The sequence below is a fragment of the Eschrichtius robustus genome, chromosome 15 (genome assembly GCF_028021215.1).
Source record: "Eschrichtius robustus isolate mEscRob2 chromosome 15, mEscRob2.pri, whole genome shotgun sequence".
NCBI lineage: Eukaryota > Metazoa > Chordata > Mammalia > Artiodactyla > Eschrichtiidae > Eschrichtius > Eschrichtius robustus.
In genome coordinates, this window is record NC_090838.1 from 30352599 (window position 1) to 30369233 (window position 16635).

The 16635-nt window shown below is 36.3% G+C and overlaps 1 protein-coding gene across 2 annotated transcripts in view; it reads right to left on the reverse strand.

Annotated features, from left to right (window-relative positions):
* PRKD3 (protein kinase D3) overlaps window positions 1-16635 on the reverse strand; it is an 82123-nt gene that overhangs the window by 17890 nt on the left and 47598 nt on the right. For both annotated transcript variants that reach the window (XM_068564052.1, XM_068564053.1), the window contains 6 exons: window positions 12129-12321; window positions 8704-8781; window positions 5838-6021; window positions 4409-4532; window positions 2129-2206; window positions 665-941 (listed from right to left, as the gene is read on the reverse strand). In XM_068564052.1, the coding sequence (XP_068420153.1) occupies window positions 665-941; window positions 2129-2206; window positions 4409-4532; window positions 5838-6021; window positions 8704-8781; window positions 12129-12321 (934 nt within the window). The remainder of the gene's footprint in view (window positions 1-664; window positions 942-2128; window positions 2207-4408; window positions 4533-5837; window positions 6022-8703; window positions 8782-12128; window positions 12322-16635) is intronic.

Consider the following 16635-nt stretch of genomic DNA (forward strand, 5'->3'; position numbering starts at 1 on the left):
GTTGATACCTCTTTCAATTTAAATATTATTTGTCTAATGAATGAATGATGTTTCCCCATAAACGAAATAATGCCAATGGAGGGGAAAGTGACATTTTACTATGGCTTTCTGATTAAGTGTTCACTTGAACCTTTATCAAATTTAGGTTTTACTTTATAAATTTTGTTGGTGTAAAGGACATGTGTTTCAATATTTTTTTAATGTTTCTGAATGTTTTAATTCAGTTAAAAGAAATACAGCATTTCTGACTTCACAGATTTCCTGAGTATGTGAACTGTAACACTTTATAGCCTGAAAATCCCACCATGAAGCAGAATACTAATACTAGTAGTTTACTCAACACCTTATGGTTCTCTTTCATTTAATGCTGACAAACCTATTAAGTAGGTACTACTACAGAGAAGGAAAGTACTTGCTGAGATCACATAACAGGTTGGCAGAACCAGAATTTAAATGTAGTGACACTGACTCTGGAGCCTAGCTCTGGTGATTGTATACATATACTATAACCAACATAATTTTATAAAGGAATTAACTAATGGTATGGGTTACTAAAAATGAAGCTTAAAATGAACATTAAAAATAAATACAGAAACACAACTACACCCACAAAATGCTTAAGAACCAAAGGGGGAAAAAAGCCATCAACAAGCTTATTGCTTACTGTGATCTTTCCCTTGCCCTGGAGAAGTACAAACACTTGCTTGAGGGGTAACAGGCATGAGAGCTTGGCGAATTGCTTTTTCCCAGCTCTGTGCTACGTCAAGTCCCACTCCAGTGGCAGCAAGAACAGGATTGTGAGAGCTGTCCCCACTGTTCTCGCCAACAAAGTATACCATAGTATCAGTGATGATTTCAAAACAGTGTGGGTTGCTGCCTTGTGAAATGTTCGTGAAATCTTGTGGGGAAGATATGCGAAGAATCTCTGAAAGTGGAATTTCCTGAAGCAAAAATTAAGCATTATGAAATATGAATACATCTTTTTTAAATTTTCAAATACACTAAACAATCAAAGATAAGCGTTTCTAATGAATACCATTAAGACAAATACAAGTACGTGACACATGGAACATACAGTCAAGTCTTAATGATGGTATCTGCTTTGAATGATCTGCATGTCCATCAATGCCAGAGGCAGAGCATGGGGTATAATAATCAAGCTAGTGATTCAGGCCTGTAGCAGATCATTAGAATGAAAGGAAGGAAAGGATTTAGGAGGGCAATTGCCACTACACCCAACACTTGTCATTTCCCAGTTTTCATTGAATGAACTCAACAGCTACTACCCTACTGGCTGCTATCTGCAAGATACAGCCCCAAAGGAGTACGAAACAGAAATAACAGCAGCAAAAGAAGAATGTCAGTGTTAAGTTGTTCAAGCACTCCTTTCTGGTGCTGTCCATAACTGTACTGTAATGTTTAGTCCACTTCCTAAAGCAAAAGAATTATTTAAAAAAACCCAACCAGCTCAAAGCAATTCATTAGTTTCTATACTTTTTCTTACTGATACAACTGCTACACTGACAATTTTGTTTGGTGTCAGCCTGTGACACGGCAAAATGTGGAGCAAGCCAAGCAAAGAGGACTATACAAAGGAAAAGAAGAGCCAAAAGAAGCATCTAAGAACTGGGGTCTAAGGTAAAATGGAAGATGGGAGAAATGCCGAATACCACATTTGCCTCTTCTGGACCGGCAATGATCATGGGACTTTCTTAACAGTCTAATCTAAATCATAGTACAGTCGTCCCTCAGTATGCAAGGGGGATTGGTGCCAGGACTCCCCGTGGATACCAAAATCCACAGATGCTCAAGTCCATTGTATAAAATGGTTAGGCGTCCACAGATATGGAGGACCATTTGGTACCCAGAAGAAAAGCAGCAGCAACCTGACAGGACAAAAACAAACACGCAACAAAAAACAACCTTTGGTAGCAGGGCTGTTATGGGGGGTGAAATGGAGGGGTAGAGGACAGTTGCTTCAACAAGGAACTTAACAGTGACTTCTATAAACTATATTAGGCACAGTTGTAATAGGTATAATCCAATATAACAAATATTATTTGGATATATTTGGAAAACATGCAGTATTTTAATGTACATATTTTTTTTAAAGATGTGAAATCTTTACCTTATAATACTTTGATCCCGATTCGTTTTGAAACAATGTTAGACATTTGCTGTCCAGTCTCCAATAATGCCTCTTTCTCTATAAAGAGCATAAAACTGTGAGGTTCAAAAGTAATGATTCCTCCAAAGTGCCTGAACTTTCCTTTCCCTTTCATTTCTATCCATAAGTTTGTACTTTTGAATAGGTTTAAAATTCGTGAGGTTCAAAATTCGGAAAATTAAAAGGATATATAGTGAAAAGTATACTTCCATCATCACTCCTATCTCACTCCCACCCTTACTCCAGGCAAGCAATGTTATTAGGTTTTGGGGATTCCTTTGCAAGAATCTTATGCATGCACACACAAATACGTATGTATTGCACACACACAAATATGTAATTTACCTATAGGCTAAATTTCTAAAGGTTGGCTTACTGGGTCAAAAGATACATGCACGTGTCATTTTACTTGACGGTGTTAAATTATCCGGCACAAGATTTGATCGAATTTACAGTCTCATCAGCAACATGCCTAACTTGCTCAAACCTTCACTAATGCAGCATGTTACTAGACCTTTTGATCTTTTGCTACACTGATAAATAAAAATTGGTATCTTGGTAAAATTTTAAATTGTATTTTTTATTAAAAACGAGATCAAGATCTTATATTTAAAAGTCATTTGTATTTCCTTGTCTGTGAATGTTCATATTCATTGCCCATCTTTCTACTGTATTCTGGTCTTTTTTTTACTTGTTTAGAATTATGAGTTGAAAATACTTTTTCCAGTTTGTCATTTATCTTTGCTTTTGTTCTTTGCTATGCAGAATTTTTTTTTTACGTGTGTCTTTAAATCATTTTTTAAAATTAATACTTTACTTTTTTGGAGCAGTTTAAGGTTCACAGAAAATTAAGGGGAAGATACAGAGATTTCATATATACTCCCTGTCCCCAGGCATGTGTAACCCTCCCCATCATGAACACCCCTCATCAGAGTGGCACATTTGTTACAACTGATAAACCTACACTGACACATCATAACCACAAAAGTCCACAGTTTATATTATGGTTCACTCTTGGTGGTGTACATTCTATGGGTATGGACAAATGCATAATGACATGTATCTATCATCATGGTATCATATAGAGTATTCTCACTGCCCTAAAAATTCTGTGTTCTGCCTATTCTTACCTACAAGTCTCCACCCCTAACTGTGATCTTTTTACTGCCTCCATAGTTTTGCCTTTTCTAGAATGAGTACCATATGGTTGGAATCATACAGTATGTAATCTTTTTACATTGGCTTCTTTCACTTAGTAATATACATTTAAGATTCCTCCATGTCTTTTCATGGCTTGATAGCTCATTGCTTTTTCGTGCTGAATAATATTCCATTGTCTGGATGTACCACAGTTTATTTATCCACTTACCTACTGAAGGACATTTATTACTTCCAGGTTTTTGGCAATTATTAATAAAGCTACTATAAATATCCATTTGCAGGTTTCTGTATGAACATAAGTTTTTATCTCCTTTGGGTAAACAGCAAAGCGTACAACATATGGCTCACATGGTAAAAGCATTTTAGTTTTGTAAGAAACTGCCAAACTGTCTTCAAAAGTTGGCAATACCATTTTGTGTTCCTACTAGCAGTCAAAGAAAGTTCCCGTTGCTCTCATCTTGCCAGAATTTAGTGTTCTCAGTGTTTAGGTTTTTGGCTATTCTAACAGGTGTGTAGTATGTCACTGTCTTAATTTGCATTTAATTTGCCCGATGACATATGATGTGGAGCATCTTTTCATATTCTTATTTGCCATGTAAGTATCTTCTTTGGTGAGGTACGTGTTAAGGTCTTCGGCACACTTTTTAATCAGGTTATTTGTTTTCTTACTGTTGAATTTTAAGAGTTTTTTGTATATTTTGGAGAACAGTCTTTTATCAGATGTCTCTTATGCAAACATTTTCTCCAAGTCTGGCTTGTCTTCTCAATCTTTTAACATTGTCTTTTGCCAAGCAGAAGTTTTTAATAGTAATGAATCCAGTGTTATCAATTATTTCTTTCATAGACTGTGCATTTGGTGTTATACCACCAGACCCGCTTTGAATCTCTACTGCTCTACCAGTTTATAAAAATAGTACATTAAATATTCCACCTTTGAAATATTCTTTACAAATGTAATGATAGTTCCAGTACTATGATGTCTTAATATATATCTCATTCTCATTTTGATTTTAAAAATACACAAAATAAAGCACATAACAAAGTTTCACTACCATTAATAAAATGCCTGTGATTACTGACCAGGGTGTCCCTGCTGGTGTAATGGACCATCCACCCTTCCTTCACCATCGTGCTGCTCTTCCTCTTTGTGTGCTTGATGGATTGTACGACCCTCATTAGCGGAATATTATTGCTTGTTGACGGACTAAAAAATATTTTAAATTTATGACAAATATTTACAACTTCAACTTAAAAAATCATAAATACTGTAAGCTCATCAAGCCCTTTTAAAGATAATTAAGCTAAAATTCTTCAAAATATCTTAGGAAGACAAACAATGGCTTAAGAAGAAGAAAATAAATTAATCCTGTTATGATGATACATAGTTAATTTATAAAAGACTAAGATAATACTGTAAGTCATCATTATTTGTCATCACATTTTTTTGGAGGGTCACAAAACATAAGAAAACAATGAGGGACTTCCCTGATGGCGCAGTGGTTAAGAATCCGCCTGCCAATGCAGGGGACACGGGTTCGATCCCTGGTCCGGGAAGATCCTACATGCTGCGGAGCAATTAAGCCCATGCACTACAATTACTGAGCCTGTGCTCTAGAGCCCGCGAGCCACAACTACTGAGCCCATGCACCACAACTACTGAAGCCCGCGCGCCTAGAGCCCGTGCTCCGCAACAAGAGAAGCCACCGCAGTGAGAAGCCTGCATACCGCAACAAAGAGTAGCCCCGGCTCGCCGCAACTAGAGAAAGCCCACACACGGCAACGAAGACCCAACGCAGCCAAAAATAAATAAATAAATGTATTAAAAAAAAGAAAACAATGAATAGAGCAGAAAGAATCCTCCCCATTTGGAAAATCTGGAGCCTGGGAGAGGGTCTCATTTGGGATTGCTGCTAGAATTCTTCCTACCCTAGGCAGCATGGTAAATTTTATCACAAAGTAGTATATCCTATAGGCTGTATCTATAAAAAACTGAATTTCTATAAACATAGGAAGATATTTAAGTCTTATAATCTGGTAGCATTTTTACAAAGTGCTAATAGTCAGATTAATTGTAACGTGAAAACTGCCCCCAAATTCATCACCATCATCTTTGTGCAACATTCTCAGGTATAGATTCTTACTGGTGTTTCCAACACCAGGTAATCTGCCTGTGTGAAGAAACTGGTTGCTTCAACTGATGGTTCAATTTTGGCACTTTGTGGTGGATGCTCTACAGCTAGATATTATATCTAGACTATACTTAAATAAAGCATTTTCCTCTTTAAGAAGACAGGATTCTCATACCTTCCCATCTTGAGTGGATAGCAAGAGTAATATAATTTATTTCAGAAAAATACTGCGGTACATGTAAAAGTATTAGGCACAATTTAACTGATTTTAAATTACATTTTAGGTCCTACTTAAAGAGATGTGGCTTGTTCTTTCTTAACAGAGCTCCTGGACTGACCCTGCATTTGGAAGTAGCTTGCAATCCTTACACACACGTTACCTGATTGTTTTAACAGCTTCCTCATCTCTTTCCACATCAAGATCAGATGGATCCAGGAAGAACATTTTATCTTCTGGGGGAGATGGTTCCTCTGTGTCATCCAAGCCCCGACTACCATCACTGTTCATGTCACTACTGTCAATATCCATTGGTATATCTGTATCTGTTCCCAGAGTAGAAGGTTCTGGCAAAGTTTTAAATTTGAATTCAGAATTTTATATTAAGGAATATCAATACACCTAAACAGAGACAGTGTACTAAATGTGAAAAAAAGTTTTAAAATTCTTAAATGAAAATATAGAAAAATATTTTTATGATTCAGGATAAAGAAATATTTCTTAGGACAATATAAAATGTACAAACCATAAGGCAGAAAATTAATTTGACTGCATTAGAATTTTAAATTTTGACATGCCGAAAGATACTAGAAGCAAAGTAAAAGATTAGCTAACACTATTACACATCTAGTCAATTGATTTTCCGCAAGGGTCTAAGACAATACAATGAAGAAAGAATAAATAGTCTGTTCAATATATGGTGCTAGGACAACTGGACATCTACATGCAAAAAAAATGAAATTGGAATTCTTCCTTAAACCAATTACAAAAACTAACTTAAAGTGGATCACAGATCTAAATGTAAGAGCTTAATCTATAAAACTCTTAGAAGAAAACAGGAGTAAACTTTGTGACCTTGAGTTAGGCAAAGCCTTCTTAGATATACCACCAAAAACCTAAGTGACAAAAGAAAAAAATAAATAAATTGGACTTCATCAAAATTAAAAACTTCTCTGCTGCAAATGATACCTCAAGAAAGTAAAAGACAGCACACAGTGTGGGAGAATGCATTTCCAAATCATATATCAAATAAGGGACTTGTATCCAGAATACTTAAAGAACTCTTACAACTCAATAATAAAAAGATAAATAACCTAAATGGGCAAAGGACCAGAATAGATATTTCTCCAAAGCAGATGTAAAAATGACCAATAAGTATATAAAAAGATATGCAGTATCTGGGAAATGCAAATCAAAACAACAATGAGACATCACTCCATACTCACTAGGATGGCAATAATCAAAATGACAGACAATAACAAGTGGTGGCAAGGATACACAGAAATTAGAATCCTCATACACTGCTGGTGGGAATGTAAAATGGTACAGCTGCTTTGGAAAACAGTTTGGCAGTCTTCAAAATGTTATACACAGGGTTACCATATGACTCAACAATTCCACTACTGGCTATCTACCCAAGTGAAAGGAAAACATACGTACTCATCTGTACTCAAATGTTCATAGAAGCATTGTTCATAATAGCTCCAAAGGAGATACAACTCAAAGGACCATCGACTGACTGGTGAATGGATAAATAAAGTGTAGTCTATTCATGCAGAGGAATATTATTCATCAATAAAAAAAGAATGAAGTATTGATACATGTTACATGGATGAACCTTGAAAACATTATGCTAAATGAAAGAAACCAGTCACAAAAGACTACACATTGTATGATTCTATTTATATGAAATGTCTAGGATAGACAAACCCATAGAGATAAAAGCTGATTTAGTGGTTGCCAGGGCTAATGGGGAAGAGTGGACGGGAAGTGACTACTAATAGGTATGGAGTTCTTTTCAGTATGATGAAAATGTTCTAAAATTAGACTGTAGTGATGGCTGCATAACTGTGAATAAACTAAATGTGTGAACTGTAAGGTATACAAATCATCTCTCAATAAAGCTGACAAAGAATTAGGAGAATACATAGCATATGAACAGGTAATTTATAGGGGAAAACCCCATAATTAACCAGTAAACACCTGAAAGATGCTCAAACTCGTTAATATAAAGACAAATGCACATTAAAATAAATATAAATAGTATTTCATATCCATTTGTCAAAAGGTAGAGAAGTACAAAAATACACGAACTAGATAAATCTAGAAAAGACTTTAATCATCGAAAAACTGCATCAATTCCGAGTAACTGAAATGAGAAAACCAATCACGCTCTGTCAATGGTGTTAAATAGCAACCACAGAAAACATGCCGTAAGAGAAAATGTTAAATTCTTGAGGCGTTTAATTTCCACTCCTTATGCTTTTCCTCCTACAGAACTACTTACATTCAATTTTTACTAGTCATGTAAATGTTAAGGAAAAATTATGCTGAAAGTTTAGAGTCATTACTCCTTCCTTCCAAAAAAGGTAATCACTTTGAGTGATATAATAATGAAAAGAGAAAACAAACAAAACAAAAACAAAAGAAAACGGTAAAAAGCAAAAATGTTTCGCTAATGATTATTTGATGGAGAAAGAGAAAGTGAGACAGTACATTAAGTTCTAAAAGACTATGGACTAAGAAAACAGACCATATGGGTTCAAATCCCAACGCTACCACTTATTGGTTGTATTTCTTGGGCAAGTTATTTAATTTAATGTTTTTGTGTCTAAGTTTACTCATCTGTAAGTCCTTATCTCAAAAGGGTGTTCTTAGGTTTAAATGTCAATATATGTAAAGAGTTTAGAACAGTGCCTGGCATACAGTAAGCAGTCAGTAAATACTAGAAATATGAAATAGTTCTAAGAACAGCAGGGTTTTAAAATAAGTATTAAAGATAAAAGAGGATGTGCAGCACCACTGGCCACATTAGACTACAGAGTGGTAGGTGGTTAAAGGAAAGACGGAAAGGTATAATTAAAAGTATACTGTTACTGATCTCTGTATCTTGCTTGATTATTACATCAGAGAAAAGTCAAAGTTAAAAAACAAAGTAAGCAAAATAAAATATGCAAATATAACCTTATACAAAGATAATACACAAAAGAATTGTGATCTTTTCTGGAAATTAAGAAAAGGACTTTTACCTCCATTGAAAGTAACCTCTCCAAGGCAGTCTCTCGGTACTTTTGATGCACATCGCTTATGGCAGTTGAATTTACAATCTAAAATAAAATATTCACCTTATTAATTTATGTAAAAAAGTCAGGCAGTATCAGAATATGGTTAAAGACTTTCTTTACTCACACATAGAGTATTATTAATAATGATGATGAAATAATAAAAGATTTCCTCTACTAAGAAATCAGGCTTTGGATTAAAGGTCTGGTTTCAGATTCTGACACCACCTCTTAAATAGTTGTTTAATCCCCCAGGGCTCAGTTTCTATACCTGTAAAATGGAGTTTATACTACTTGTGTAACACTTTGCCAAAATGTTGCTGCAGCTCCATGTTTCCTTCCCTTACCTCACGTTCTTCTTTCCACATCGCCCTTAAGAGTTTCTCAGGCTGATTAAGTTCCTTTCCAACATATGTCAGGCACTTACTTTCAATTCCTAATTATTAGGACCTGGTGCATGTGCAGAAAAGGGATTGCGATTCTACAGCCGTTTATTAGGAATTAGTAAGGGCTTTCCCATACAACCCTGTAAGGAAGGACTGAGCTGCTCACGCACAAGGTCTCTCACCTGCATTATAAAATGGCTCTGTTCAGCCTGCAAGAACATCAGAGCTGACTGCACTGCAGATCAGTGTCAGACCCCAACTGTTCCATACTACTGTGTAACTCAGTGGTTCCCAGCTGTGGCCGTCAGACCAGCAGTAGCAGCAACATTTGAGAACTTGTTAGAAACGCATGTTCTTGGGCCCTACCCCTCACGTCTGCAACTCTGGGAGTGGGGCTGAGAAATGTGTGCTTTAATGACTTCTTTAGTTAATACTAAAATGGAGACCCACTGCTATAACTACTGTCTAACACAACCTTTGAGATACTTCTACCAACAATAAATGGGTAAAAATAATTTCAAGTCCTGCTTTAGAATAATTCTGTAACCCCTGTGATTCAAGAAAATTCTGGGAATCATGCCAATAGCACAGGGTAAAGGTCATTACAAGAAAAAGCTCCATGAAATTAATATTTTGGTGGAGGATAAAACTTGCATTATACAGTAATATCTTTAAAAATAAGAGACCCTAAGAAATTCATACATGATACTAATATTAATATCTTGCATACATCTTAAATAATTCGTTTTTTATCTCATGAGGTTTGCAAATTCTGAAAATAACAAGGTTTCCCTTTCCCTCTGAAATGTAGAGCCAAAATTGTGGCCCACCTGCAGCCAAGTATGTAGGTTCTAATGACAGGCATTTATACTTCTCTATATTCCTACCCATGTTTTTATTAACTAGTTTATGCTTTCTTTTATTCTATATATGCTTATATAAGCTGCCTTGAAATTTTAACATAACAAAGTAGAAAATAAACAGATGAATGAATAAATGAACTGCTGTTCTTAGAATCGTATGTTTTCTTAAACGATCCAGCATAACTGTTTTATCTTAACTATTTTTTTTTCTTAGCTTGACAAGTGAATGAAAATGACTATTTTACTTTTTAAGCATCTTAATTCATATTACAAAAATACAAGGATCCCTAAATTAAATTATGATTTTTTCATAGATAACTAAAATACTTAAAGAGAAATATAACCTGATACTTTCTGAACCAATATAAGCATAAAACATTATTCTTTTAGAGCTCTAAGAAGTTAAACTAATAACCCAGTGGTAGAGTTCACTGATTTTACTTCAAAATTCATTAATCTACATATTTATTTTAGTTCCTTTATAAAATACTATACTTTTTTGCATGTGGTTTTAAAATGTTTCTGTTCTGCTCAGCAGAATGGTGTTATTTACTACCTTTACTAAAATTATCTGCTGGCTAGAATTTGTACATCTGTTCTTAATGTTCTTTCCCAAAACATTCCTTAGTGGCTGCTTGCCAATCCACTCTAGTGTTGATATTTTAAAGTATTAATTTATATATTAACTCATATTCAAAAGTAAGCTGTTGAAATAAAATTTCAACATTTAATTAAGCCTGCCTGATGGTTATTAAATATTGGCAACAAATGTACAACCTATTCTCTATATGATATTATCCTATGTAGCCATATACTGCCAAGAAAAGTTTTCTTATATATTTAAGTTAAATTTACATATAATTATTTGATTCAACATTGTAAACAGGATTTATTGTTGCAAAGATCTCAACTCTAATGTTTTACCTAGATAAAACTAGGTAATTCAATTCCACAAATAGTTCTATATAAAAAGTATAGTATCAAGAACTATTAAAATAATCACATGAAAAATAAGTACATAAGATTATAGACAGATTACTTATATCTTATCTTGGCTCAATGCCTTAAAACATACTTAAACTCTATTTTGGTTTTCACATAATTGTGCAGCACTGTTGAGAAGAAGATATGAGACAAAAAGATAAAAGCATCTTTAAAAAGCATTAAAACATTACGTAACTAGAGGAGAAAATTATTCCATTATTCTATTAAAAACCTAGTTCATTAAGAGATGTTTCTGGAATACTATGATAGTGTTCTGGGTTAGTATCCAAATACAGGTAGTCCCCACTACAATTCCAGTGGCTTCTACTATAGTCTGCCTATTTCAGTGTGATTACTGTCTGGAATGACAATTTTTGTACAGCTCCATAGCTACATAATTAGAAAAAAAAAACAAAACAACAAAACACCTGTAATATGTTGTGCGTGTGTGTGTGTGAATATTTAATGGCAAGAGGAGGGCATTATTTTATATTTTGGGTAGTGTCTGGCTCTGAAATTAGAAAGACTTAAGGTCAAATGTTAGCTTACCTGCTTACTAACTGTTCCATATTGGCAAGTGTTAAGCAGCCACACCTCAGATCCAAATTCTAGTTTTTCTGTTTATACTCTAATTTTTCTTTAGCACAGCTCCTGGTACAGAATACACATATTGCAGATACTAGTCGTCGCATGCAGGTGCATGCATATTAATTTTATCTTTTTTAAGTTAACTATGAGCCCAATTTACAGGTATTTGCTTAATGCTTCTGAAATAAAAATATTTTAAACCTGTATTTGCTAACAAAAACAAATATAAATTTTACTTAAGAAAAACATCCGGGCTTCCCTGGTGGCACAATGGTTGAGAATCTGCCTGCCAATGCAGGGGACACGGGTTTGAGCCCTGGTCTGGGAAGATCCCACATGCCGTGGAGCAACTGGACCCATGAGCCACAACTACTGAGCCTGCGCGTCTGGAGCCTGTGCTCTGTAACAAGAGAGGCTGCGATAATGAGAGGCCCGCGCACCGCGATGAAGAGTGGCCCCTGCTCGCCGCAACTAGAGAAAGCCCTCGCACAGAAACGAAGACCCAACACAGCCATAAATAAATAAATAAAAAAAATTTTTTTAAAAAATGAAGAAAAACATCCAATCCTACCTTTACACTGCATTCCTTGGCGAAAGAGGCCTTTCAATAACCGCTTGCAGTACTGACATATCGTGGGACGGGTATAAGAGTGAACAGCAAACGTGTGTGGAACTTTTACCCTGCACATGACCATCTTTTCCATCCAAATCGGGCGACCACTCCAAGATGGAATTCTCTTACTGGGTTCCTGGTGAACATGTGACTAAAACATAAGTAATTTCCATAAGTGTAAGTCGATATTAAAAACAAAGTATTAAGATCAGGGCTTGACCACAAAAGTCATTTATTTCAAACACTAAAGCCAAAAACCTAAAAATGTGCATCTCAGCAGTTTCCTTTGGAAGCTTAGCTTACCAACCCTTGAGTGAGAAAAGTGCAGAATTTTTTTGCTATTATTTATGCTAGAAAAAAAAAAGATATTTTCATCCTCACATACATATATTCACTGATTAACTGTTATTTCCAGGCACATATGACATTTTACAAATAAAAAACAGAACTTGAAATGAATTTATAACATGTTCAAATACCTTCAAAAACCTTACCAAGAAATCAATCACAGGAAAATTAAGTACATTCAGAAAATGTTAGTGCTGCTCACGCTGAGTTACTGAATACAACGTCTGAAAACATTCTGAAACAAACAAGCCTTAGTTTTTCTAATTTATTTTAACAAATACTAAAACGAGCATGTGAAAATCTAAGTTTAATTAATGATGATGATACAAACAATGGCAGATACACACTAAAACAACTTTACCCTTAGTAATTATGCTTTAGGAAGTTCCTTAATATTTTAAGTATTTTCCAGTTATTTGGGTTTTTTCTCTTAGGTGAGCAAAAAGGAAAGTTAAAGAAGGTGTTGGTTAAAATTTTTTGTGTAATCTGAGGGATTATCCATTAATATGGATATGAGGGATATTAATATGAGGGATTATCCATTAATATGGTTCATCATTAATTCAACATTCACTGATTATAACTGGCCAGGCTCTGTATCAGAAATATGAAAATGAATACAGTCTATATTCTCAAGAACAAAATCCAAATACCTAACTACCACCTAGATGTATTACAGATTTTGTTGTAGCTGCTTGCATCTTCACTGCCAGAACTTCCTTCTATAACTAGTAATGTCTCTAACTCAGAGAAATTGAGTCATGGTACACTGATATGTTCAACACTAGAAGCAAAAGAAGCCAGAAAAAACCAAGAAATAGAGAAGTATATAGGAAAAATGAGGGGAGGAGAAAATAAAAGGCTTTTTTGAAAAATGTAGGAAGAAGGAAAAAGAAAAGGACTGACCATTGGAGGAGAGCACTATAAAAATAACACAGATACAGCCTCTGATGGATAGTTTTTCACTAAAGTGTAGCCAGAAATGTTCTAAAGAAAATTATGAAGCAGTTTAAGAAAAGTACAAAAAGATGGGACTTCCCTGGTGGCACAGTGGTTAAGAATCCTCCTGCCAATGCAGGGGACATGGGTTAGAGTCCTGGTCCGGGAAGATCCCACATGCCGCAGAGCAACTAAGCCCATGCGCCACAACTACTGAGCCTGCGCTCTAGAGCCCGTCAGCCACAACTACTGAAGCCTGCACGCCTAGAGCCTGTGCTCCGCAACAAGAGAAGCCACCGCAATGAGAAGCCTGAGCCCCGCAATGAAGAGTAGCCCCTGCTCGCCGCAACTAGAGAAAGGCCACACACAGCAACAAAGACCCAACACAGCCAAAAATAAATAAATTAAATAAATTTTTTTTTAAAAAAATGAAAAGTACAAAAAGAATGTTAAAACCCAAACCAAACTTACATGCTTCAGCTGTCTAAGGTGCCCTGCTCTAGTGTGGCCCACCCCTCCTCCATTTACACAACACCTTCAGCAAAAGGAGCACCACAGTGATTCTGCAGAGCTGATAAAGCAGCCAGTGTGAACTAGAAACAGATACTTTAAGCTTTTGCTCATCCCTGGCCCCCTAGTCTAGTGGTGACTCAACACTGTGCTTCTCTTGCTTCTGCTTCTACCACTTAGTTTGTCTCAAGTTTAAAACATATAACGTGGAAAGGCTGATTTAGCCAGTTTTGCCTTTTGTCAGGTCCTGCTGGGATTGGGGTATCAGGGACATCGTACAGAGCATGTTTATAAGGAACTACTCAGGGGACTGTAGTTGTAGGAGCCACCTGATTTTTCATGTCTAGTACAAGTAGTTATTTATGTTATTATCCCTATTTTACATATGAAAAAACAGGCTCAAAGGGATTAATACTACTAAAGCATTAGTATTCAAATCAAAACTTAGACCTGGGTCTTCTACATAGCAGTCCAGTGATTCTTAACCTTTTCCCAATCCCAGCATACCTGGGCACATACTGCAATCTTACCAGTAACAGTGGTTTATCGTCTGTTTAGTGAGGAATGCACGAAAGGTACAGCAGACTTAACCAGAATTTGGAGGACAGAGAATGCTGGTAGAATTACCTAGAGCACTTGGTTAAAATGAGAGCACTCAGATGAGAGTAACTAGAATTGAGTGGAAGTTCTTTTCTTACTTTGTTTTAATGTCTCTCTTTACAAATTACTGCTTAGCTTAAATTCTTATCTCTTTCTTATTTATGTATGGCCAGAAATCTTCTAAAAGTAATTATTTCCACAGTGTGGGCTTAAACTAATTTTGGCTGAAGTACTGCTCACAAAAACTTCATAACAATATTGCCAACTCTCAATCATATAAAATAATAAAGGCAATAAAAGCATTTAAAGGGGGCAATTCCCCAATTATACATATTTGAGTTTGGAACATTATTCAATGAAAGAAATATCTCCACTTTTATGTGTACACTTAGGCCCAAGAGTTTCTTTCTTCTTTGATTCTGTCCTATCCCCTCAGGAATTTTCCCAAATGGGGAATTCCCTGGTGTCCGGTGGTTAGGACTCTGCGCTTTCACTGCTGAGGGTGCGGGTTTGATCCCTGGTCGTGAACTAAGATCCCACAAGCTGTGCGGCACGGCCAAAAAAACAAAAAACAAAAAACTTCCCAAATGCATTGCAATGAACATTGATCTCTCTCATCTCCAAATAGCCATCACTCAATTCTGGTTTCTCTAATCTCAGTGGTTCCATTTTAACCAAATTCAATGAACAGTCTATCTTCTTCTGCCTCTCCATCTCTTTACCTGATTCCCTTTAGACTGACTTCAGAAACTAACAGAAGCTGCCTTCTTACGTGTAAACGATGACAACCCCAGAGTCAGATTCAAAGGCTTCTATTCCAACTGGCCTTCTCTCATCTAGTAGTCAATGAAGTTTAATATCTTGACTCCTTAGAAACTTTTCTTCCTCGTGCCTTAGGTACGAAACCAGGATAACAGCTATACCTTCCAGGACGGGGGTGAGGATTACACAGAAAAGCTAAGTGAAGCAGCCAGCGTGAAGACTGGCACCTGAGAAGTTATGAGGCTCTTACTGTGCAGCCACTTAGAGTTAGTTCTTCTCTAAACTTGGTTCAGATTCAGGTTCAGATTGCTCCCATCTCCGCACTGCTATCTCCTTCACTCCTTTAGAGTATACTCTTTTACCACTCTTTCTTCCCTCTGATTTTCCTCCATGAGCTCTCAGCTCTTCTCTTACTGTAACCTTATTCATAATTTTGAGACTGCATGCTTGGACTGACAAATGTAACCCTGAGACATTCCTGTCTACAATTTCGTTTTTATTTGTTTGTTTGTTTGTTTGTTTATGGCTGTGTTGGGTCTTCATTTCTGTGCGAGGGCTTTCTCTAGTTGTGGCAAGTGGGGGCCACTCTTCATCGCAGTGCGCGGGCCTCTCACTATGGCGGCCTCTCTTGTTGTGGAGCACAGGCTCCAGATGCGCAGGGTCAGTAATTGTGGCTCACGGGCCCAGCTGCTCCGCAGCATGTGGGATCTTCCCAGACCAGGGCTCGAACCCGTGTCCCCTGCATTGGCAGGCAGATTCTCAACCACTGCGCCACCAGGGAAGCCCTACAATTTCTACTTGTTCTAAAATACTCTGCACAATCTAACCAATTCAAACATGTCACTCTACTTCTCATATTTCCCTAAGGAAGTTTCATCTTTGGGATAAAATATAAATGAATGAATAATACATTATTAATCTGCTCTGTCCTGCCATTTCCTAATCTTGCAATACTCAGTGGGTATGGCTGACACACCAATATCATTTGTGGGGTTCTCAAAACAACATGCGTTCATCCTACAGTTCCCAATCTTAGCTAAGTTTCCTGTGCAGTTTGTGTATAAAATGTATTAACTTTTCTATTACCAATCTTTCCCCAAGCTTTTGTATGTGTTTATAATAACTCTTTGCTCTCAGTTCCTAATGCTACAGCATTCTTCTTCTACTTTAAAAATCTCATAGTAGGGCTATGCAATATGGAAATATGGGATTTTTGTGAAAGAATTTCAGAAGCTTTTACTCCAGTGCCTCAGTTTAGCAAAATCTTGTGACGAGGGTGCCAAGACAACAGCCCAAAGACTTGATT